Source organism: Sorex fumeus, unplaced genomic scaffold, assembly GCF_029834395.1.
Source record: "Sorex fumeus unplaced genomic scaffold, SorFum_2.1 ptg000037l, whole genome shotgun sequence".
NCBI lineage: Eukaryota > Metazoa > Chordata > Mammalia > Eulipotyphla > Soricidae > Sorex > Sorex fumeus.
Window position 1 is genome coordinate 19965772 of NW_026606094.1, and position 25490 is coordinate 19991261.

General features: G+C 38.9%; 2 protein-coding genes and 1 pseudogene across 5 annotated transcripts in view; 1 reads left to right on the plus strand and 2 right to left on the minus strand.

Moving 5' to 3' along the window:
* The window catches only part of DOCK4 (dedicator of cytokinesis 4), a 473166-nt gene that overhangs the window by 281036 nt on the left and 166640 nt on the right, over nucleotides 1-25490 (plus strand). For all 4 annotated transcript variants that reach the window (XM_056117998.1, XM_056118001.1, XM_056118000.1 and 1 more), the window contains exon 13: nucleotides 17469-17594. In XM_056117998.1, the coding sequence (XP_055973973.1) occupies nucleotides 17469-17594 (126 nt within the window). The remainder of the gene's footprint in view (nucleotides 1-17468; nucleotides 17595-25490) is intronic.
* Nucleotides 3065-3713, minus strand: LOC130027579 (60S ribosomal protein L35a-like). Its single transcript, XM_056118433.1, has one exon. The coding sequence runs from the start codon at nucleotides 3711-3713 to the stop codon at nucleotides 3111-3113; it is 603 nt and encodes a 200-aa protein (XP_055974408.1). The 3' UTR covers nucleotides 3065-3110.
* LOC130027882 (uncharacterized) lies at nucleotides 3478-3596 on the minus strand (annotated as a pseudogene).

Here is a 25490-nt window from a genome sequence, read left to right on the forward strand (position 1 = left end):
ACCCAAATTCTAAGGTAATGTAAATAGTGATTAGAATTTAATTTTATTCTCTAAGTCACTTTTACTTTGCCAATTTATATAGAATTATCAGTAATAATATTTGAAATATACTCCATGTAGAAAAAAATTATAGTTGCAGATAGTATTTAAATCAAAAGAATCATATATTAACTGACAGTTGTATATTGTACTCTAGATAAATTTTCTAAACTGGTTTAATGTTACTGGCTAACAATATGCTTTATATTGTGACAAACTCACAAAGACATAGTAATAGTTACAGTAAAAAAAATAGAAATCTTTTTAACTTTTACATTATCTTTAATATGTATTATTGAAATATGTATATTCTTAATATATATGCTGTCAGAAGTGGGAGAGCCCGGCAAGCTACCGAGAGTATTTGATTCGATATGCCAGACAACAAAGTCTCCAATGGAGACGTTACTGGGCCCGCTTGAGCAAATCGACGATCAATGGGAGGGCCTTTACCTTTACCTTTACCTTACTTTTACTTAATATATATGGATAGAAACTTTAAGATGAAAATTCTTTTTCATTAAAAAGTAATTGTTAATTTCCACTGAATGATCTCATCAGTCACTATAATTGTGACTTACAGCGTTTGCCAATCTGCCCATCTCCATTTCATTTCTGATCAGTAAACTTTATTTCTGATTCAGACTCTATTAAGACAACCAATTTCTATTTTCTCATGTTCTTAGTTTAATATTCAGTGATTTATTATATATTACTTCAGTCTGATTTTCTGTATAACTCTTAAATAGCAAATCTGTGAACTAGCAGTTATAATCATGAGATAATCTTACCTTTCCTCTTTTACCAGGTAGGGATTCCAGTGATAGGATTACTTGTTTAAGTATATCAGAGAACTGATATTTAGGTGATCTTGTAGTTAAACCTCTTGACTTATTCCCAATAATGTCAAAATTGCATCTTTCAGAGGTTTGATTGGTTTAAGGAAGGATTTAGTAACAGGAATATCCATAAAATGATTACTGCTAGCTGAAATCAGATATCAACGTGTGACTATTATGAAAGGAGACTAATCCTTGTTTTTCAAATCAACTTGAGCGTGTTTCTGAATGAGACAATACATTCCCAAATTTGAGCAAATGTCAGTGTTAACATAAGTGCCTATGTTTTTTTGGATGATCATGTTAACAAACATCTATCATTTGGGTGATCTGGTCCAGCTGGATACCAACTTGAAGCAACTAAGCCCCCTGCAACATGTAATCAATCCATTCAGTGGACCTCTGGTGCCATCATAGCTCCTATTTTATTTCTTCTTCTAGCATGGTTCCTCTCTAATGCTTCCAGGGTCTGCTCAGTTAACTTACTGTCCAGCAGTATTGTCTCACTTGACACTATTCATGTTAGATATTTGGCTTCTTTTTTTCTCCCTCTTCACTGGATACACTGGGGTCCTGTATCTGACCTCTGTGTGTAGACACCTCATTTAATCCTGTCAGCATTTTAGTATTTGATGTTGCTAGAATGTGCCCTAGGCTGTTCTCTTTTGGCATTTAATTGGGACTCAAATAATATCTTGTTTCCAGTATACTCTTTTTAAAAGTCAGTTATCTTACCTTGTGGACATTACCTAATATTTGGTACCTGAAGCAAAACACATACATGATAGATGGTTGTAAATCAAGCACAAAGAGCAATTAAAATTCAGGATACTGGGCCAGAATGATAGTACAGCAGATAAGGTGTTAGCGTTTTTGTGGCTGACCTGAGTTTGATCCCCAGCATTCCATATGGTCCCCCAAGCCTGCCAGGAATGATCCCTGAGTGCAGATCCTGGAGTAAGCCCAGTGAACAGCTGCATGTAGTCCCCCCACATTTAACCCCCCCAAATAAATTCAGAATGCTTGCCCATATATTCATAGCAAGTCCTAAATTAAGGCCAATCCTAAATTAAGTCCTGATATTAGGGCCAGTTCTAAGTATCTCTGAAATAAACATATTTTACTGGAGATGATTTTATGAACGAATCTAATAATAGTATCTTTTGGCAGTTGTGCTAAACTCATATTAGTAAGTTCATGGGTCAAGTTTAGAAAGTCCTAGCAATTACTTTATTTTAGGCACTGTGATTTATAGTACTGTTAATGCTAGAATTTCTTAGACAAAATGTCACACCCTCCACCAGAGTGTCCTCTTCCCACCATAGTGTCCCCGTGTCCCTGTCTCCCTTCCCCTACTCTCTCATCTCCCTCCCAATCCCCTCTGCTTCCTACCAATGAGCAGTTACAACTTTCATTTTCTTTTGCGCTTTTTTTTTACTGTTTCTTTATATCCCACAAAGGGGAAAGATCATTCTGTATCTGTCCTTTCTTGCTTCACTCGACATAATTCTCAGATCCTTCCATGTAGATGAAAATTGTATTATTTTGTATTTTCTTAGAACCAAGGAGCATTCCACTGTATATATAGTTTCTTTATTCAGTCATCTGTTCTTGGACACTTGGATTGTTTTCGGATCTTGACTATTATTGCAAATAGTGCTGCAATGAGCATAGGAGCGCAAATGTCTTTTCGTGTGTGTGTGTGTGTGTGTGTGTGTGTGTGTATGTGTGAATATAACAGATTTTATTTTGAAGTTTTGAGGAAGGGGGAGTTGAAAGAAGAGAGAGAGAGAGAGGGAGAGAGAGTTGGAGAGAAGAGAAGAGAAGAGAAGAGAAGAGAAGAGAAGAGAAGAGAAGAGAAGAGAAGAGAAGAGAAGAGAAGAATTCACTCAAGAAAGAACAAAGGCTTTTCCCAATGTAGATTGGGATCCCCAGTACACACCCTAGCATGCGATATGAAAATACAAAATACACATCTCTAGGGAAGATGTGGGTGACACATACATTCAGGTACTAAATGTTCTTGGCAGTAACACATGGGCACAGGTAGCACGTGGTCTCAGATAGCATATGTGCACCACAAATGTCTTTTCTGAATAAAATTGTTGTAGTCTTGAGGTAGATACCCAGAAGTGGGATCTAGCAATTGTTTTTAACCCTTTTTGTTTTGTTTTGTTTTGTTTTGTTTTTGAGAAAAATATCTAGACTTTATTTATTTACTTTTCTGTAAGTTTATATCCTTGAGGGATACAGCATCACATGGATTCTGTGACCAATTGCCTTAGCAGGAAGGTTACTTCGGAACTTAGCTGGAACCATGCCACTGTTTCCGTGGGCATGGGTCATCTTTCCCCAGATCACTCTCGTTTTGTTAGGTTTGCCACCAGGAGTCACTGTATTGTTCTTCGCCTTATAGACGTAAGCACACCTCTTGCCCAGGTAGAACTTGATCTCATCCCGAGCATAAACTCCTTCGATTTTCAGCAGCGCCGTGTGCTCCCCCTGGTTCTGCAGGCCGCGCTTGTAGCCCGCGAAGATGGCTTTCGACCACAGCACAGACGCCAGGCGCCTTGCCCAGACCCAAAAGCTCCCCCCGCCCGGATGTTCCTTTCTAATGAATTGACCATCGCACTGCGGATGCGGAGATGGCCAACAGACCCTAGAAAGGCTTTCTCTAGGCTCCTGCGGCGAGGGCTGCGAGCCTTGATTCAGGGCCACTGTTTTTAACCTTTTGGCTCCTCCTCCCAAACACAGCCCAAGTATGTAAGCACTATCGGAAAGAAAAAATCGCCTTTTACTAGGGTAGCACAGTACTACAGTCAGTAAGGCTTGCATGCGTCCAACCCAGGTTTGATCTCTGGCACCCTATCCAGTTCCCTGAGCAACACTAGGAGTGATCCCTGAGTGCACAGCCAGGAGTAAACCTTGAGCACTACCAAGTGTGTACCCCAACAACAACAACAACAACAAATGATTCAGGAGGTTGTGAATTGAGTGAAAGAGATTGATCTTATATACAGGTGTGCTCTCTTTATCTCAATATAACTGCTGAGGTTACTTCTCATATCTCTTATCATTTATGACATTAAGTTTAATTCATTTTTCACCAAAGATGTTAATTCATCATTGATATGTATCCTGCCAATATTTCTTTGTCACTACTAGAATCCTCATGCACACAAAAAAATGTGCTCCTCTCGTTCTCCATTTCAGTTCATCACTTCTGGTGCCAATTTGTGACCACCTTCACCCGGCAGTTCAAGAGATTTTAAAGATCGGACTCAGTTTTGTTCTCAAACCACCTTTCCATATTTCTCCTTTTCCACCTTCAAGTCAATATACTAGTCCTTGGATTCCCCCAAAGTATATAACTAACTAGAAACTAGTCTTCTTAAATACACCTTCTAGTTATCTTGCTAAGAATCTGAAGACTTGAGGCATAAAAGGGAAAAAAGAGCAGATATTTCTGTTACTTGTTCTTTGTTTCTTTGCTTATAATTCCTTTCTTTTATGAGTCCTTGCCCTACTTAGTTCTATTAAAGTGCCTCTCTCTCTCTCTCTCTTGTTTTGTTTTGGGAAGGAGGCACATCTAGCAATCCTCAGGAGTTACGCCTGGCTCCATACACAGAACTCTCTCCCAACATTGCTTAAGGGACCATATACATGTCGGGGATCAAACCCAGGTTGACTACATGCAAAACAAGTGCCCTACCCACTAATCTATCTCTCGATTCCTCTCTCTGTGTTTTTTTTATTTTTATTTGATCATGTTTTTTTTCATCAAGGTTATTTAAACTTGGACCCATTTTTTAAAATGAGTTTCCTTAAGCTTTAAGACATTCTGGCTGAATTTCAGATGAAAAATTAATTCAGTCTTCCCCCTTTGACATTTTATTTTGAGGAAATATAAAATAAAGCAATTTTTGGCATCAGCATATCGATATATATGCATATATATGATATAAGAATGGAAAGAAAAGCCCATTTTAGTTTAGTCACCAAACTTTATGAAAATCTAATTGAATAAATAAATATATACATATATTCCCTCGATTTATGCTCATTTTATTCTATTTTCTTCCCTCACAGATCACTTTAGGAATTTGTGATTTTTTTCTCTCATTTATAATATGACCTTTAGATACCCCTCTTGTGAAAACATTTTCCTTATCTTTAGTACATCTATTTAAATGTTACTAGCACATATATTTTTAGAACATGTATTTTAGCATCCTATCATTTTTCTATACTTATACGGAAGTACTCAGGACCTTCAGATTATGAGACTGACACGCCTGGCAAGCTACCCATGATGTATTCAATATGCCAAACACAGTAACAACAAGTCTCACAATGGTGACGTTACTGGGCCCACTCAAGCAAATTGAAGGAGGTTAGTGACAGTGATATGGAAGTAACCCAGGATAATTAAAAACTTAACCTAAGTGTGTAGTGTTAAATACTTTTTAATTGCCATATTTCTTAGGTCAATCTTTTAATCAATATTGTGATTTTATATCTTAATTTTATATATGTATAAACTTTTGGAGCAAAGGACAGTTTTTTAATTAAAATATGTTGAGAGGACCAGAGACATAACTCAGTAGGTTAAGCTTATGCTTTGCATGAGGGCAGCACTGTTTAACCTCTTGACACTGGATGGTCCTTCAGACACTGCCAGGAGCAGTCCAGGTATGGCTGGCTGTGACCCCCTCAAAAAATAAGCCTTGAGATTGATAGTTGTTAACTAGTAATTTTTCCTCGGTTAATTTACTCATTTACAATTTAATTGGGTGGAGCAAAAGCACAGCGGGCAGGATGTTTGCCTTGCATGCGACCAACCCTGATTCAATTCCTCCGTCCCTCTCGGAGAGCCTGGCAAGCTACTGAGAGTATCACTCCCAGAAGAAAAAGCCTGGCAAGCTCCCCATGGTGTATTTGATATGCCAAAAACAGTGACAATAAGTCTCACAATGAAGATGTAACTGGTGCCCGCTCGAGCAAATCGATTAATAATTGGAGGACAGTGCTACAATGCTACAATTTAATTATGCACTGAAGACACTCAGATTTCCTCATGGACTGCTTATGGTTTTTGAAAACAGGGGTATCAAGAATTTTAAAATGATTTGGCTTTGTGAAATATAATAGACTGAGCTTTGGTCACATTTGTTATAATCTTCCTTCTGTTCTACTAAAAAACACATGAAAATGCTGCATAAATTGCAGCCATGATGTCAGATTATATATAGAACTAAACTTTCAAAGAAAAAAGAGAAATGCTCCTGAATTAGAAAAAGAACTCAACGTTAGAAGGATAAATATTCAAGTAGGTACTCTGACAGGGAAGTGGGGTCATGAGGATAGTCCTGGCAATTTGGGGCTTAAATATTAAGTCTCCTTTCAAAATTGAGAGCTGGCTTAGATATGTACAAGTGGAATTTTGAAATGACTCTTCTAATCCCAGCCCTAAGAGAGTTATTGATTGTTTCTAAATGTGATGCTTGTGTATGATTCTCCCCAGAGACATCAAATCTTCAGGCTTATGCCACTGGTCTGAATTTATATTAACTCAGTAGTTTAGAAAAATCCATAGTCCCAAAATACAATACTGGTTTTAAAAACAAAAACTAGTGCTGGTATAATAACAGTATAAATGTGACCACTCTACACTGTTACTTGGACACCCACAATTTATGAGATTTATGAGAAGAAAGCAATACCAGCCAAAGATAAATCACATTAAGATGATAATAATCACTTAATCACTTGACATCCCATTACTCATCGATTTTCTCGAGCGGGCACCAGTAACATCTCCATTCGTCCCTATCAAGTGCTAGTGTAGCCCAGTGGCATCTGCTCATTTTCGGAATACAAAGAACTTCAAACCGATCATTCAGGGTCTTGACAAAGAAGTCTGATCATCTCGAAGGTGGGCGGCCATGTGATCTTTTGACACCTGTGGAATCCAGTCAGTAATGGCTCTAGCCCAGCGGTCATCTCCAAATCTCATTATGTGTCCAGCCCATCTGATTTTTGATGCCTTGGCAAACAAGACAGTGTCCCTGATTCTCAACCGTTGATGGAGGTCAGAACTCCGGATTCTATTTCTCACTTGAATGAAGCATGATACTCCAAGCATAGCTCTTTCAATTCCTCTTTGGGAGACCCAAATAGCATTCTCATCCTGTTTTCTAAGAGCCCAGCTCTCTGAGGCATATGTTAATGCAGGAAGAACAGTGGAATCAAAGAGATGTGCCCAGGGCCAGAGGTTGTTTGTCCTCTTACTTTTTTCTTCAATGCTCTTGAAGTTGTTCCAAGCCGCTCTCTTCCTCCTGTGCAACTCAGGTACCAGGTCATTTGTCATGTTGACTCTTGACCTAGGTACACTTAACTGTTGCATTCAGAGATGTTCGTTCCGTTGAGAGTGAATGAAACACCAGGAACGAGACCATTTCTCATAACCATTGTCTTCAAGATTGAGCTATAGTCCAACCTTTCCAAACTCATGGTTGAAGTTGGCCAGCATTTGTGCTACTTGGCTAATATTTGGTGTTATTAAAATGATGTCATCAGCGAAGTGGAGGTGGTGTACTTGCCGACTGTCTATCTTCACTCCCATTCCTTCCCATTCCAGTCATCGCATGATGTTCTCGAGGGTGACACTGAAGAGTTTTGGTGAAATGGTATCACCCTACCAAACCCCTCTCTTGACATGGATGATCACTTCCTTGTAGAATGGTGAGATCCTGGTAGTGAATCCATAATATAGCTCACGGAGGATCCTGATGTATTGAGTTTGAACGCCCTGTTTAGCTAGATATTTGATGATCACTTCAGCCTCAACAGAATCAAAGGCCTTCTTGAAATCAATGAATGTTAGACAAAGCAGCATCTTGACTTCCTGAGAAAACTCGATGAGCTTGGTTATCATGTGGATATGGTCATTGTGCTGAATCCTTTTCAGAACCTGGCTTGCTCGCATGGTTGTCCTTCATCTAGTGTTTTGCCAATCCTATTCAGGATTCCAGTGAATAGCTTGTAGATAACAGACAACAGGCAGATCAGGTGATAGTTGCCAATGTTGTGGATGTCTCACTACTTGTACAGTAGTACAGTCCTGCTGTTTTTCCATTGAATGGAACCTTGCATTCATACAGGTAGCATGTGAAGAGCCGAGCCAGTGTATTGATGAGTACTGACGACAGGTTTTTCAGGTGTTTGGGTCTGACCTTGTCTGAGTCTGGTTCTGTTTGCTTCTTTACCGACAAAATGGCATGTCAGATTTTGGAAGGGAGAATGTTGGGAAGGACATATCCATCCTGGGAATTTGGTCTGTAGTTGGTGAAGGAAAGGCAGGCATTGTGAATGCTTTTCCCGGCTTCTGCCATATCTTACCAGCACTGCTGCTCTTGTCTCTTTGAGGTCTTCCTTTATCGCTTCTCTGCGCTGCTTTGCGAGCTCGGACATTAGCTTGCGGTTGCCTGAAGCTTACGCCAAGCCACATTGGTGAATGAGCTCAAGAGTTTTCAAAGACAGGCTTTTTATTTATTTTTTTTTTGTGGCTATCTCTCTCGGCATTCCTCGCACAATCATGGAGGTGCTGAACCAGTCGATCATATTCTTCATCAACGTTGTCAGTGATGTCATCGTCCCATGTTGCTGCAGTAGTGCCAAAGAGCTCCCAGTTGGTGGTCGTTCTGGGAGTTCTCTTCGAAAACTTTGCAGGCCTTTCTCCCTGCTCCGTAAAGTAGAATTTTGCATGAACGAGACAGTGGTCCTACCCCATCTGGAATTTGGGGGCAGCAGCGACATTGGTCAGGCAAAACCATTGATTGAATATGATGTGGTCAGTTTTGTTGTGGAACCATCCACCGGGAGACTCCCATATCCAACGTTTAGATTTGTCTCAAAATTTAGATAATAGACTACCAGGGAAAAAAAGCTACATTAGAAGTAGAATAATTCGCAGTGAAAAAGAAAGTGTCACAATGAAAAAGAATGTGAAAAAATAAAACAGGGAAGGCCAGGAAGATTGCACAGATTTAGCACTGGCTTAAAGTGCGTGCTCTACATATTGTAAACCCAAGTTCAATTCCCAACACTCCATTTGGTCTCCCAAGCACTGTCAGGAGTGATGCCCTAGTACAGAGCCAGAAGTAAGACCTGAGCCAGCCGTCCCTTCCTCCAAATAAACAAGAGATGTTTTCAAACACTTGCGTAAAAATAATGTTGGTTGGGCACCCAGTATCTCACATTCTTAGTTATGTAGCACTTAACAAAACAAAAGTTCTTGTTCTCTATCATTTTTAAATTCTAATGATTAGAAAGAACTAAATAGAATTTCCAAAATTCTTTCCAAGAAGTAATTTTAAAAAATCAGTGAACTGCTTAAATGCCAGATGATCACAGTTGGAAGGAAAATGAGTAAACTAAAAACATTTACTTAAAATACTATCCAGAATGCTATGCAAGGGGGAAATGCAGTGGAAAACCAGAATGAATACTTGAGATATAGAAAGTATTCAATGAAAAAGATAGGTGCATTTATAGTAGTAATTCTAGCTTTTAGTAGTAATTCCAAATCAAATAAAGTATGCACATGAAAGCAAAAATTATTTGAAAAGTGGTGGGAAATGAGAATTTGCAGTTTTGTTAGAGAATATGAGTTCTCAGGTTAAAGAAGCAAAAAATATGAGCAAGATAAATAAAATTAGACATATCTAGATAAACTGGTCAACCATAAAATTAGGATAATACTATAGCCAGAGAGGAAATGACTATTCCCAAAGAAATTGTCTCAACAGTAGCTGTGATAGTCAGAGTAGTACCTTAAAATTGCTGTGATTAATGACTAACTTTGATTCTATACTTGCGTCCGACTTTTTTAAATTCATTTATTCATAATTTTGTTTTTTGGGGACCACATCTAGCAGTGGTCAGGCTGTTCTAGGTTCTGTGCTCAGAAGACACAGAAGGTGACTCTAGTGGTGCTCAGAGGACCGGGTAGTATAGTGGTTAGGGCACTTACCTTGCAAACGTCTCCATACCAGATACCATGTATGGTTCCCTGAGCACCTCCAGGAGTGACCCCTGAGCACAAAAGAAATGAGTAAGTCTGAGCACTATCATGTGTGGCCCAAAGTCCTCCCAAAAAGTAAAGGGATACCTCCAGATAATATAATCATGTAAATATGCAGGAAATTTATAGTATTTGCCCTAATTTAGTGAGTTTTAGCATTCCTATTCAAAGCAATATTTTTTGTGTGCCTGACACCACTTAGACATAATGAACAGTTTTAGGTAGAAGTTAATTGGTTACTTTTCACATTAGAGAATAATAAGAACAAAAACAATGAAGTGATTGAAAATAATAATAGTGATAGCTATCTTAATGGCAGTTAAGAGTTTGGGCATTTCCATTGTGTTCAGTATTACTCCAAGTATTGCATGAAGTTATTAACATTATCTAAATTTTCCAGTTACGGAAACCAAATACAGAGAAGTTGACACTGATAGAAGCCTTGCAGCTGTAGATATACTACCTAAACTTACTGAACACTTAATTGAAATATATATTTATCAATAATGTTTGTCACTATTTTTCATTTTTGCATTGCTAAACATTCACATGTTTTTGAATTGGTGGTAATGGCTGACCTAGTCCAAAATTAATTTTGTGTGCTATTTATAGATCTTGCTGTGCTTGCCATTTTTATGTAAAAGTGCAGAATTTCATGAATTTAAAAGAGACTTTCTGATAGTGTGTTAGTATCTGTTCCTATGAAATTACAGCCCTCAAATAATTAGTTATTGGGTTTAATAGATACTCCACCTATCTTTCCTCATCTACTCTTTTGTAACTTAACCTTAATCATGAAAAAAAATTGTTTTAGGTTAAAGATGAATTGTTGACTATAGATGTGATTAAAATTAGTTACCATATCATTACAATTGGATCATAAACATCTGGACCAATAAAATATATACTTAAAAGTTAGTTTGAGATGAAAGTAAAGTGAGTAACATGTGGCCCACCCCCAGTTCAATCCTCAGCACCACATATGGTCCTAACCTCTCCAAGAGGGATTTCTGAATACTTAATTGGTTAATTTTATCTTTTTTTTTTAATTTTCATTAGTGAAACACCATGAGGTACAGTTGTAGACTTACAAATTTTTGTGCTTGGGTTTCAGTTATACAATGATTGAGTACCCGTCCCTCCACCAGTGCCCATTCTCTACCTCCAATGCTCCCAGCATCCCTCCCACCCCCCAGCGCACCATCCCACCCCACCCCTATGGCGGGGCATTCCCTTTTGTTCTCTCATTTTGGGTGCTGTGGTTTGCAAAGGAGGCATTGAGTAGCAATCATGTTCGGTCTATAGTCTACTTTCAGCATGCATCTCTCATCCTGGGAGGATCCTCCCAACACCCTTTACTTAGTGCTCCCCTCTGTATCTGAGCTGCCTTCTCCCCCAGCATGTGTGGCTGGCCTCCAAGCCATGGAGTGAACCTCCTGGTACTTATCTCAACTATTCTTGGGTGTTATTCTCCCATTTTGTTACTTTGTATTTCCCAGATGAAAGCAGTCTTTCTGTGTCTGTCCCTCTTTTTCTGACTCATTTCACTTAGCATGATACTTTCCATGTAGTACCACTTGTATGTAAATTTCATGACTTCATCTTTTCTAACAGCTGCATAGTACTCCACTAGTGTAGATGTACCAAAGTTTCTTTAACCAGTCATCTGTTCTCGGGCACTCGGGTTTTTTCCAGATTTTGGCTATTGTGAATAGTGCAGCAATGAACATAGAAGTGCAGATGTCATTTCAACTGTACTCTTTTGGCCTCTCTGGGATATATTCCCAGGAGTGGTATTGCTGGGTCAAATGGGAGCTCAATTTCTAATTTTTTCAGGATCGCCCACTAATTGGTTAATTTTAATTGGTTAGAGTAAACCACTGAATATACCCTGAGCATCACTGGGTATAGCTGAAAAAAAACCAGAAAACAAAATTCAGTTTAAATATTTTTCTAACAAAAAGAACATTTCTGGCTTAGCATTTTCATTTTTGTTACCCATAGCAAAGGCCAGAAACAAAAGTAAGGTAAAGCGTTATTGACATATTTTGTGAATTAAAAAACTTAGCCTAATTTTTTTTCCTCCTCCTCCCTGCCACCCCCTCTCATTTTGGACATTATGGTTGGCAATACAGATACTGAAAGGTTATCCTGTATATCCCTCTACCTACTTTCAACATTCAGTTCTTGTCCAAGGTGATCATTTCTATTCATATAATACTGGTCCCTTCTTTATCCTAACTGCTCTTTGCCCCTCCCCACCCCCACCAAACACACACACAGACACACACACACACACACTCACACACACGTGTGACAAGCTTCCAACCATGGTTGGGTCCTCCTGATCTCTGTTTTTCCTGACCTTGGATATTGTTCTCATACTATTTTTTATAAATATCAGTCATTCTATATCTGTCCTTCTCCTTCTTCTGACTCATTTAACTCAACATGATACTCTCTGTGTCCATTCATTTATAAACAAATTTCATGACTTCATTTTCCTAACAGATACATAGTACTCCACTGTGTTGATGTACCATAGTTTCTTTACGTAGCTGTCTGTTCTTGGGCACTTAGGTTGTTTCCAGAGTCTGGCTATTGTGAAAAGTGCAGATAGTGATTCTGTTGTGTGTTTTGGAGCACCAGAGTATTTTCCCAGAAATGGCATTGCTGGGTCAAATGGAAGCTCAGTTTCTAGTTTTTTTTGAGAATTGCCCATATTTTCCAAAATGACTGGATCAGTCAACATTCCCACCAACAATAAATGAGAGTTCCTTTCTCCCCACATCTGCACCAGCACTGGTTGTTCTTGGTTCTTTTGGATGTGTTCCAGTCTCTGTGATGTGAGATGATATTTCATTGTTGTTTTGATTTGCATTTCCCTGATAATTAGTGTTTTAGAGCACTTTTTCATATGCCTTTTGGCCATTTGAATGTCTTCTTTGAAGAAGTTTCTGTTCATTTCTTCTCCCCATTTTTGATGGGGTTAGATGTTTTTTCTTGTAAAGTTCTACCTGCCTCTAATCATAAAACAGCATCATAGGGGCCGGAGTGATAGTGATAGTACAGTGGGTAGGGCATTTGCCTTGCATGCGGCCGACCTGGGTTCAATCTCTGGCATCCCATCTGGTCCCCTGAGCACTACCAGAAGTAATTCCTGAGTGCAGAGACAGGAGTAACCCCTGAGCATCGCTGGGTATGGCCCAAAAAGCAGAAAAAAAAGCATCATACTCTCCAGATTCATCCACTTTGCTTCTTCATCTTTACATCAGTTTTTGTTCCAGATTATATTGTCAGTTTACCACTTTCAGTGAATCCTTCACTATAGGAAAATTGGGTAATTTAAAATGGCAGTGTTTTCTTCTCTCCCTCAAATTGTTTTCACTTGGTTAGACAAATGAAATCTTGACACCTAGGATTGTTTTAGTCTCTCTCTTTCTAAGCTTTCAGGTTGAAAACTGTCATGTCTTCTAATCAACATATAGTATAGGATACATGGACCTCTTGAACACTCTTGCTTTTGTAGGGGTAAAGGGTGGTCACACCCAGCTGTGTTAAGAGTTTACTCCTGGTTCTGCACTCAGGAAACATTTCTGGTGGTGCTTGGGGGACCAGATGATGTGCCAGGGATAGAACCCACGTTGGATGTGGGTTCTGTCAAACACCCTTCCCACTGTACTATTGATTCAGCCCTCAAACACCTCCCTCTGCTTCTTCTATACTGTATTATCTGTCTTTTGCAACACTTTCTCATTTTCTTTCTTACTTACAGCCTAGTTCTTATCTCAGTAGTTTTGCTTTTCTTCTTTTATATACTCTCATCTTACTGTCAAAGATGTTCGATATATTTCTGTTCACCTTACATCTTCAACTTTCCCTAAAACACATTTCCTCCTATTTCCAGTAATGAATTTTCCTTAATATTCACATTCTCTGTCAAAAAAAAGTTTATTCTTTCATTGTATTATCTTCTAGAAAGTATTTTGTTTATGTTTTTTAAAAGTAACTGGTGGTGGGGCTGGAGCAATAGCACAGAGGGTAGGGTGTTTGCCTTGCACGCGGCTGACCAGGGTTCAATTCCCAGCATCCCATATGGTCCCCCGAGCACCGCCAGGAATGATTCCTGAATGCAAAGCCAGGAGTAACACCTGAGCATCGCCAGGTGTGACCCAAAAAGCAAAAGAAAAAGAAATAAATAAAAATAACTGCTGGTTAAGTGATCTGACTTTATGCAGAAAGGCAAATATGCTGTCCACATTCTCTTCATACAGACTTAAATCGCATAAATGCATTTTAAAAATATTATTGTTACTGTTTTTTTTCCTTTATTCCCTATGCATGCCATATAATGTGGTTAGTGTCTCTCTGATCAAAACTTTTTGTCTTTTTATTATTTTGGTTCACACCTGGCAATGCTCAGGGTTTACTCCTGGCTCTGTACTCAGGAATTACTTCTGGCCCTATGCTCAGGAGTTACTCCTGAAAGTGCTTGAGGGACCACATGAAATGCGTTGGATCGAATCCAAGTGGGCCACATGCAAGGCAAAGGGCCTATCCACTTTCTATCGCTCCATAACCCTGATCAAAACTTTTGATGAAATTTATATTATCACTTACTAAAAAAATCGCACTTAATAATTTTTAAGTCACTCTGGTTTTCTAGTTGGAAGCTTTGCTTATAGTACCCCAGGATTTGACTGGTGTCCTTAGCAGAAGGGACTGTTATATATCGTGGCTGGCATACAAAAGAGTTCTACAAATATCAGCTCCTGCTGATGGTGATGGTAGTGTGGGTGAGTGTTTTGAAGGCAAAAGGACAGATGTAGGAGGAGAATGGAGACGCCAGTGAAAAGGTGGTGGTGGTGTTGGGGGGGGGGGGGGGTAGTGGAGAGTATGACTCAGGAAGAAATAGCTGCTGGGACAGATGGATTGGAACACATGTTAGTGTGTCTTCATTCTCCTGCCTCTGGACTTTAAAAGTAACCAGCAGTGCCACATGGGAGTATTCCTATATTTACTTTCCTACATCTTTCCATGTAATGAAGAAAAAATGGTCTCCCTTTCTATCGTCTTCAATAACCACATTCCAATGTATGAGGTAAGGGAAGTGACTTAGAAATCATTAAATGAAAATGGGATGCAGGTTTAATTCAAATTCCTATGTGCCTGGCAGATTTAATTCTCTGACACAAGTCTTCTGTTAGATCCACACACAACAAAAAGGCATGAGGACACAGTGACTCAGTCCTGCCCTGCCCTGCTCTTACATCACTGTCCCGTGGGTATTTATCCTCAAGGTTGGATTTGAACCGCAGACATCTCTTTGCTCCTCATTTTTTATTTTGTTATTTTAAAAACAATTTTTCCTAATGTTTCAGCCACTCAAATGAAAAGGAATGAAACAAACCAGCTGACATTTTTATTGTTATTCATACTATTTCAGATTACTGAGTACTCTGATTTAGAAATGTGGCAAATACGTTTGGTATTTCTAGTTAATTTGAGCATGATTGATGTCATTTTTAGATTCAGAATTGTAGTTAGCCTTGCAGTGTATAAGCAATGAATGGTAGTGATAATTTGTACATAATATTAATGTTATTGAGTAAGAAAAAATAAGCAGCAATATAGATAGATGATATTGAGAATACAGATTTATCATTCTCTTGGCCCTACTATTCAAATTCATTTAAAATTTAAGTTCCGGTTAATGATGACTGAGTCTTAGAATGTCGTATAATTTTTGTTGTGGGGGTTAGGACACACTTGGTCTGCTCTATCCTGGCATTTCTGGCTTTGCTTGGGTCCAGCAGTGCTTGGGGATACCCACTTTTAGCGATGCTGGCAGGCATGCAGTGCTGTAGATCAGATGAGGGACCTTGCACATACGAAGGATGCGCTCTACTACTTGAGTCACATTCCTGGCTCCTGAAAGACTCTTTAAAAATATATTACCTTTTACTATCGAAGTAATTTCCCCAACCAATAAAGAAGCTATGGTACACAATGGAGTCCTACTTGACAGTAAGGAAAGATTCAGCCATGCAGTCTGCTACTACGTGAATGGATCTGGAGTCAGGAAGAGAAGAACAGACACAGAATGACCTCACTCATATGTGGACTATAAAAAAGCATAGTAGGGAAATAATTAATGCCCAAAGGCAATAGGTGTGAAGGTCAGGAGAACTGGTCCTTTGTAGGAGGCTTGCCACTTAGGATGAGGGAGGAAAGTGGGATAGGTTAGTGAATGGACCACTATGACAATAATAGAAGTAAGTGATCCCTCTGGACCAGGATTAGGTGTTGTAAAGGGGTAAACTGGTAATACCTCTTAGTAACAGTATGGTAAACCACAGTGCCTAAAAGGGGAAAGAAAAAAGTAAAGGAAAACAAATAGTGCACGAGGCAAGCTGGGGTGACACTGATAAAGGGACATGGAGACTGGGGAAGGGATTAGTATTGGAACATTGTACGCCTGAATCTCAGTTATGTATAACTTTGTAGCTTTGTAATTCACAGTGATAAAAATAAATAATTTTAAAAAGCCAAAAAAATGTTACCTTTAACTATCAGTAATGTAGGTACATCTTCACTTCTTTTTATAAAATATAAACATGAGAAAGAAAAAAAAGTTTAAAAGCTGAGAGATTAGTTGCATCTTGGAAATATATAAACATTCACCAGCTTATAATGTGAATTTTCTTTCTGCAGATTTTGCCTGAGAGTTGGGAAAATAAAATATAAAAAAAGATTTGTTCAACTCCGTATCCCACTGTGGTAATGCCACTATAATTGGTGTTATAAAGGCATGAAAATAAATACAATAAAATAACCATTTTAAAGACTGAATAAGCTATTGTTTTTCAGAGTGGTCTGCACCCTGCTTAAGCTTATCTCAGCAGAAAATGGAAAATATTATATTCTGTATAATTCTAGAATATAGTCTTTTAATGATATAACTTTTATTGCATTAACCTTTTATTATATCACCTTTGTAAATATCATCTGAACTTATCAATATCTCTGTGAATGCCCTTAAAATCCTTGAATTGTTATGTCTTGAGATTTCTGTTTATCTTTATGATATCTGATAATTAATTCATGTTCCTCCTAAAAGAAAAAAGATGAGAACTCCTAATTTGAGATCAGTTGTGTCCAGGTTCAGTCCTCCACTGTTGATATAGAAATAAGTGTTGGCTCGGGCCTATTTCCATCTGGAAGCTGGGAAAGACGGTTTTGGGGCTAGAAGCCAAGCTTTCTCTTTTTAGTGTTCTGCTCCAAAATTTTTCACTTGCCCTGAACCTCCTTATCGTTGGGATAACTCAGGTTTTCAGGTTAAAAGATATTAGCTAAATTACTATATATTCTGTTGGCTCTGTCTGCTTGGTAACCCTCAATTTTAAGCAATGATCTCAGATCTGGGCTTAATGAAACACTGTACTTCCTGTCCATGTTATTTCTCTGTCTCTATTTTCTAACTTTGTATCTTGTATTTATTTTAGGTTTAGCAGTTTCCCTACAACTATTACATGGAGATATTGAACAAATCAGAAGAGAATATTCATCAGTGTTTTCTCATGGAGTATCTATAACGCGAAAATTAGGTTTTTCTAATATTATTATGCCTGGTAAGTGACTTGGATGAGACAGAAATAAGATTTGGGCATTTGGTTAACACAGAGGAATTTTTTTTTAAATTATCAGTCTGAATTGAAGAGTTTCAGTGGCCCATGCTGAAGAATGAAGTGAGGTATGTAATAAAAAATAAGCAAGTAATTTCAAAAAATTATGTCACCATGATTTACATAGTTATTCATAAGTTGAGTTTCACACATACAGTGTTTCAGCATCAGTCACACCACCGATTTTCAACTTCCCTCCACTACTGTCCTCAAGTTCCCTCTCCTTTCAGTGTTGTTGACTCTCTAATTTAAGATAGGTAGATATCTACCTTACAAGATGCAAGTACTTTTAAAAATGGTTTGATGTTTTGTTATGTTAAGGTAGGTAACTTGTATGGAGAATCCCATAGCTATATTTTATTATGACCATTCTAGGAAGAAGACAGAGGTGATGCCCAGAAATCATTTTACTTTTGCTAAAAAATTTTACTTATAGAAAATTCTTACAGGCTTTTCTCAGAACTGTTATGAGCAGCATTTATTCCTTAATGAAGTTTTTTTTTTCCTTTTTTTTTTCTAACTTGGGATTTGGGCCACCCCCATTGTGCTCAGGGCTTACTCCTAGCCCTGCACTCAGGGATCACTGTCCTGGGGATTGAACCTGGTCAATTATGTATAAAGCAGCTGCCATTCCTGCTGTACTCTCTCTCCCACTTGAGGGTTTTTCTACTGGATATATGAGTATGAAAAGAAGCAACCACATGTAGTATGTACTGCTGTGTCTTTTTTTCTTCGTTTCTGATAGAGATTGATAAAGACTCCCCAAAGAGTGTGTATTTCTAAGTGGAAAAGGTTAAGATTCACACTGCTAAAATAAAAAGTAAGAAACTAATAAAATAAATAAAATAATGACAGGGGCCTGAGTGCTAGTACACCAGGTAGGATGTCTGCCTTGCATGTAGCCAACCAGGGTTCGACGGCCCCGGCATCTTATATGGTCCCCCAAGTAGTGCTGGGAGTAATTCCTGAATGCAGAGCCAGGAGAAATGCCGGGTGTGATCCCTAAAGCTAAAATAAGTAAATAAATTAAAAAAAATGACAAAGTAGAAGTATTTCTCAGTGTACCATATCCTACTTCCCCCCACCACACACACACACACACACACACACACACACACACACACACACACAAAACTGTGTTGAAAATCAAGGCCAGAAGGACCAAATTGTCTTGAAACGCAGAGAGTGTTGTAGAATTAAGACCCTTCAAGTCTCTGTTGAAGTTGCACATGTAAGAGTAAGCAGGAAAGTTGCATGTGACAGGGCTCCCAGCCCAGTTCTGAGGCCCCGTGGTAGGACTGTGGTGACTGACAGCCTAAACCCAGGCAGACACTGAGCAACGTTGCCCAATGCTTCCTGAGCTGTAAAGTTTCCTGAAATGACCTGGCCTCACTTAGGGACACAGACAGCCAGAGCATCTCGTGCTGCTGTTGTCGAAAATGACTGTTTATAGAACTGTTTACTTGGTGGTATGTTATTCAGTGGCTCTTGCAGCCATTCATTATTTCCTTCAGTTGCTATAAATAACTGGTATTTCCTCTTTAACAAAAAAAGGAAAAAAATTTTATTCCTCTGGGAAGCAAACTGATGGGCAAATCTAATATAAAAAACATATTTTACAGCAGAATGCAGGCAGCTGCTAGGAGAATTCCTTCATTTGGTCGCTGGGCAGTATCATTGAAAAACATAAAGCAACATGACACTTCACTGTCTGAGTAATTGTCTGGGATGTGCTATGCTCATGCAGCTTTTAATGATGGAAGTGAACTTGGTGTGAAACAAGGCTCACTGTTCTCCCTTCTCCTCACCATAGTATAACCTCCAAATTAACACATCTGAGGCATCGTGCTCCCAGATGCCCATCTGCAACAGTGCTGGGAATAGCAAGAGAATTAAAACACATACACACACACACACACGCACGCACGCACGCACACACACACACAACTTCCTTCTTTTTCAATTTCTGTTCTCTTTTTTTATTTGACTTCTTAATTTTCCAAATTAGAATAAGAAGGGAACATTCTGTGTGTGTGTGTGTGTGTGTGTGTGTGTCTACATATATATGTGTTTATTTAAAATTTTGAAAGCAACTTTAAAACTCAATGGAACTTTGAACAATGGCAAATGTGCAATCGTTGTATTTCTTTCCTTGGTTATTTTCAGTGTTTTGACTTAATAGGTCTCACTGGTGGTTGATATGAATTCTCCAGTGAAAAAGTCCATGTGAACATTTTTGTTCCTAGTGTTGCATCAGTAGTCTCCAAACATGATGTTATTTTTCCTCTTTTCATTTTCTAGACTTTTCCTTTAGAGTTTGTGTTCTGGTAAGGGTCAGGAAAGATGAGGCATGTGATTAGACCCACAGGATCAAGTTCATTCACTGTTTCTCTGTGGAAGGTTTTATCAGAGGGATGAACACCAACAGGAATATCCCCAAAGCCCTTCTTGAGGAACTGAGAATGTAATCAGTGCCAGACTCTGGAATGGGAAAAGTGTGGAAGCGGAAATCCTGCTTCTTGTCCAGGACATATTTGTCTGTTAGTCATTTACTTTGAGGAAGTAATCTGCCCCGGTGCTTTCAAGCTCCAGTTTCTTCCATGTAGTTAAGATTTGGTCATTCAGCCCTTTTTAATCTTAAGGAATCAAGCTTCTGAAGAAGAAAAGATAACTTTCTGTCAAGTTCCCTCACTGCCATCTACAAAACAAGTAGGTGCAATACATCTATAGTCCGTGCTGAGCCCATGAGGAATAGTGCAGGATACAGATGTAATCTTGCTTTTTTCAGTAGCTTCTTTTAAAAAGTGAGAAGGAAAGGGCTGGAGTGATCATAGTGCTTGTCTTGCATATGGCCAACCTGTGCTCAAACCCCAGCATCCCAAATGGTCCCTCAGACCCTGTCAGGAATGATGATCCCTTTGTGCAGAGCCAGGAGTAAGCCCTGAGCACAGCCAGGCATGACCTCCCTTCCACCCTCCCCTCTGCCCCAGCCAAAAAAAAAAAAAATAGCAGCAAAGTGAGAAGACAGAGGAGCAATTTTAACACATTTTTTTTGACAGAATACATCTAGACTATTATTTCAACTGGAAATTCAGCTATAAAATAATGAGTTACTCTTCATTTTCTTTGAAAATCTTTGAAGGCTGTAAAAATTATGCACTTACTGTAGATCTCTTTTCCGCCAAGTCACATTTCAAGGGCTTAGTTGCAACATGTGGCAGTGATTACTGCATTGGCCAGCCCAGCTCTAACGGTCTTAGCAGACTCTGCAATGTGGGTCCAGGCCATTGACGAATACCAGGAAGGACGAGGTCCATGTTGCAGACATTGGAACAAAGCTGGCTGATGTGTCTGAGTCATGGGAGGTCAGGCTAAGCCCCTCCTGACTTGGAAGGTCTGTTCTCATATTGAGATTAGGATTCTCTTTAGGCAAGAAGAATTTTATTTTTTGCTGTATCTGCTCACCTACGTAATCTTTCCCCCATCTATCCTATTTCTATATGGTTTATAATCTGATATTACCTTGTGTATTTATTCCTATCCTGTAAAGACAATTCCAGATATTTAATCAGTATTTATTACTTTTTTGATGTTGTTTTAGTTTTGGGACCACACCTAGTTGTGGCTCAGGCCTTACTCCTGACTCTGTACTCAGAGGCCACTCCCGACAGGCCTTGGGGACCATTTGGGTAATGGGGATCAAACTTGGATAAACCGCATGTAAGGCAAGTGCTTTGCCCTCTGTAATGTCTCTCCATCCACCACCATTTAGTACATTTAACTATTTTTAGCCATGAGGGTCAGTTAGAATAAATACTTTCCTTCCTCATGATACTGGTCTTCAGCTGATGGACAACTCACACTGGTGTGTTTAAGAGGCATTCTCCTCCTGTTGATTTACACTCCTCTCACAGGGAAAGTGGGGATACTTGCTAATATATTGAATGCTTTTGTGGTTGGGGAGGGCACCCAGTGATATTCTGCATCTACTCTTGGTTCAGTGCTTGGGGCTTGGTGGCAGTACTATTGAACCACACAATGCCAGAGATTGAACCTTGGCCTCCCAGATGCAGAGCTTGTGCTCCAACCTTTAAGGCTATCTCCCTGACTCATAGGATACACTTTTAATCTCTACTCCTCCATTTCCCTCTTATAAAATGTAAATAATACTGCCTTCTTGGAGTATTGATGGAAGGATTTAAGGAGGTGTTCTACTATTGCTGTTATTATTTATAGTCTTTTATGTGTGTTATTTCCTTTTAAGCTGGAGAGAAACTTCTCCAGTTTTATAAATATTCATTAATATTCTGTATATATAAAGTACCGGGTTAGGCCCTGTGACTGGTGCAAGAGTTTGCATGATATGGCAGCAGGTGCTCTCTGCCTTCATTCCAGGATTTCATAGGACAGACTCAAGGATCAAGGATTCCTGGGGTGGAGTGATAGCACAGCAGGTAGGGCATTTGACTTGCAAGTGGCCGATCCGGGTTCGATTCCCAGCATCCCATATGGTCCCCTGAGCATAGAGCATAAAGAGCCAGGAGTAACCACTGTGCATCATCGGGTGTGACCCGAAAAGAAGAAAAAAAGGATTAAGGATTCCAACTACTTATTGTTAAAAACTCTTATTGTTAAAGTCAAGCTACCAATCATTTACATTTAATTCTACTCACAAAATCTTTTGACTTTATTCCCATCGCCGTTGCCTCATCTTTATCTCCGGTGAGACTTTGAAGAGCCTTCACCTGTGTAAATACTTCGAGCCAGTGGACTTGCTAAACATAGGAAGTGTCATGCTCATCAAATTCACAGAGTCATACATTTGAGAGGTGCAAGGTGTTAATAAACACTGTCAGGAAAATAGCTTTTCACACTGGTGCTGTGACTCCATTTCATACTCACTTTATGGTTTCTCTCTTAATTACCCAAGATGCTTTCTTAACACCGTTTGGGCTTATTAGTTTTTTCCAGAGTCAATCTCAAGTGTAATGATTTTAATTAGCACTTGTTTCAACTTTATCCTTCTGCATATTTTGCCAAAATCTGGCACCTTGCAGTATTAGAACATGGCAAGCTGCAAAATTCCTGGGGAGACGTGGAGCATGTCATCCAGAAGACATGTTCTTCTTGTCAAGGGTTCTCTTTTCAAAGAAATCTTATTTTAGTCTGCAGAGCTTTCAAAATATTTAGGAGGTTATGAGAATGGTGACAGCTATAAAGCAAAAATTTGAAGCATATATTTAAGGTATTTTAATTTTTAAATGTATTATATTGCAGAAGTTATTTTGAAAGTCATAAGACAGTATAAGTAGAGTTGTCCCTCCTACCGTTTCTACCAACTTTGCATGTTCTTTTACTTCACCACTCTCTTTTATCTTTGTTTGGTTTTGGTTTGTGGGTGACATCAACTGGTGCATTGCTTGGAGGTCACTTTCAATGGAGATCATGCAGTGCCATAGACTCAAAGTATGCACACTACACCCCTTTATTTTAAATTTTATTGAAACACCATGAGATAGTTACAATCTTTCATGTTTGGGTTACAATCACACAATGATCAATTGCAGTGATTGATCCCTTCCCTCCAAGAGTGCACATTCCCCACCACCAATATCTCCAGTATGCCCCCCCTTTTCCACCCTCCCCCTGCCTCCATGGCAGACAGTATTCCCCATATTCTCTCTCTACTTTGGGGCATTATGGTTTGCAATGCAGATGTTGAGAGGTTATCATGTTTGATCCATTATCTATGTTCAGCGCACAACTCCCATCCAGACGGGTTCCTCAAGCCATCATTTTCTTAGTGATCCTTTCTCTATTCCAGCTGCCTTCTCCCCTTTATTTATGAGGAAGGCTTCCAGCTATGTAGAAATCTTCCTGCCCCCCCTCCCCCCTGCACACTACTCCCTTGAGCTATCTTCTTTACCGTTCACACCCATTCTTACCTCCTTTGAATCTCTTAAAGAATTCAGAAGGCATAGAAGAATCAGTTAGGTTATAAGCTCAGTAGGCTTTGGGGGATAATTTAGGAAACACATTTTTTTTTTGCTTTTTGGGTCACACCTGGCAATGCACTGGGGTTACCCCTGGCTCATGCACTTAGGAATTACTCCTGGTGGTGCTGAAGTTAAGAGTTATCATTTCCTTCTAAAGAGATGAGAGTAGAAGAATCCCCTTCCCAAGAAACTCTTGGGAGGACATTTTTGTAGAATAGCCCTCTGTGGTTTGGCCAAGCTGATTTGTGTGTTTGCTTGTTTGTTTTACCTGCTAAATCTGTTGAAACCTACTGTCAAGAATGTCCTCCAGGGGGGTTGGAATTTGCTGAATGGTGGTAAAGTATAATGCATGAAACTGTATCAGTAACAGTACTATAAATCACAGTGCCAAAAATCTATTATAAAAAATATGCCTGTCATAAAGGCAGACTGGTGGGTAGGATGGAAATGAGATCACTAGCACAGAAAAATGGACACTGGTTTGTTAATTGATGTTGAAACATTGTATGCCTAAGACCCAATCAGGAGTGACTATAAACCACAGTGACTAAATAAAATTTTTGATAAAAAATAACTTTCTCCCAAATTATTGAAAGAGAATATGTGCAGAACATTACTGTATCAGAGTTATTTTGCGATTGATGTAGAAGACCCAGGAGCTAGAGATATAGCACATTGGGTAGCACACTTGCCCTTCATGCAGCTGACACAGGGTCAATCGCAGGCATGCTATACAATCCCTCGAGCAACATCAGAAGTGATTCCTGAGTACAGAGCCAGTAGTTACCCCTGAGAATTACACAGTGTGGCCCAAAAACAAACAAAAAAATCTAGAAGACACAATTTGTGATTTTACTAGTTATCCTATAATAGAATTGTTAAAATGGAACTATTCTAAGGATGATGAGCATATATATATATAGTATATAAATTTATGTATATAGAAATACAATAATGTTAATAGTGTTATAAAAAACAATCTAGCCAATTTGTAAAATCTATTGAGCAATTCTCTGTTTTAAAATGTGATGTTTAAAAAATTAAAAGCTTTCAAAGTTCATGATTATAATTTTAAATGTGTGGATGTTGATATATATATTATCTTCTTCTGAAATTACAAGTGGGCTGGAGCAATAGCACAGTGGGTACTGCATTTGCCTTTTACACAGCCGACCGGGGTTTGATTCTTCCACCCCTCTCAGAGAGCATGGCAAGCTACAAGAGTATCTCGCCCGCACAGCAGAACCTGGCAAGCTACCCATGACGTATTCAATATGTCAAAAACAGTAACAAGAAGTCTCACAATTTGTTGTGAGATGTTACTGGTGCCTGCTCTAGCAAATCGATGAACAACAGGAGGACAGTGGTACAGTGCTACAGTGAAATTACAAGTCATTGCCTTCTCTGGTTGATACCAGTATGAACTATATGAGAATACTAGAAATTACTGAGAGACAACTGAATCCATTTTTCCAGTAAATTTTTTATATAGTTTTGTAAAGGATGGTTAAGATTTCATCTTTTTTTTAAAGTACTTAAGTTTTGCATTTTATAACTCACTGATTCCTTACTCAGCTCAGGCCATTTAAAAATGATGTGATCATAAAAGTTGGTCTCTGTGGTAGAAGGTGAGCAGGCACATTGGGGTTTCCCCATGACTGTCCATTCTTGTGTGTACTCTGATTAGGAGGTTATACAAATCTCCTCTTCATGGACATGCTTTTATTATCATGTCCATCTAGTGATTTTCTCTCTTTATGTGATGGAGGGGACTGAATCCTAGGCTTCACCCACATTGAGCCACATTTCCAGCCTCATAACTTGCTTTATTAAGGAAATATTTTAG

What these genes read in the sequence shown, in the direction of transcription:
- LOC130027579 (XM_056118433.1), bottom strand. Translation starts at nt 3,713, where the DNA reads ATGCAAGCCTTACTGACTGTAGTACTGTGCTACCCTAGTAAAAGGCGA.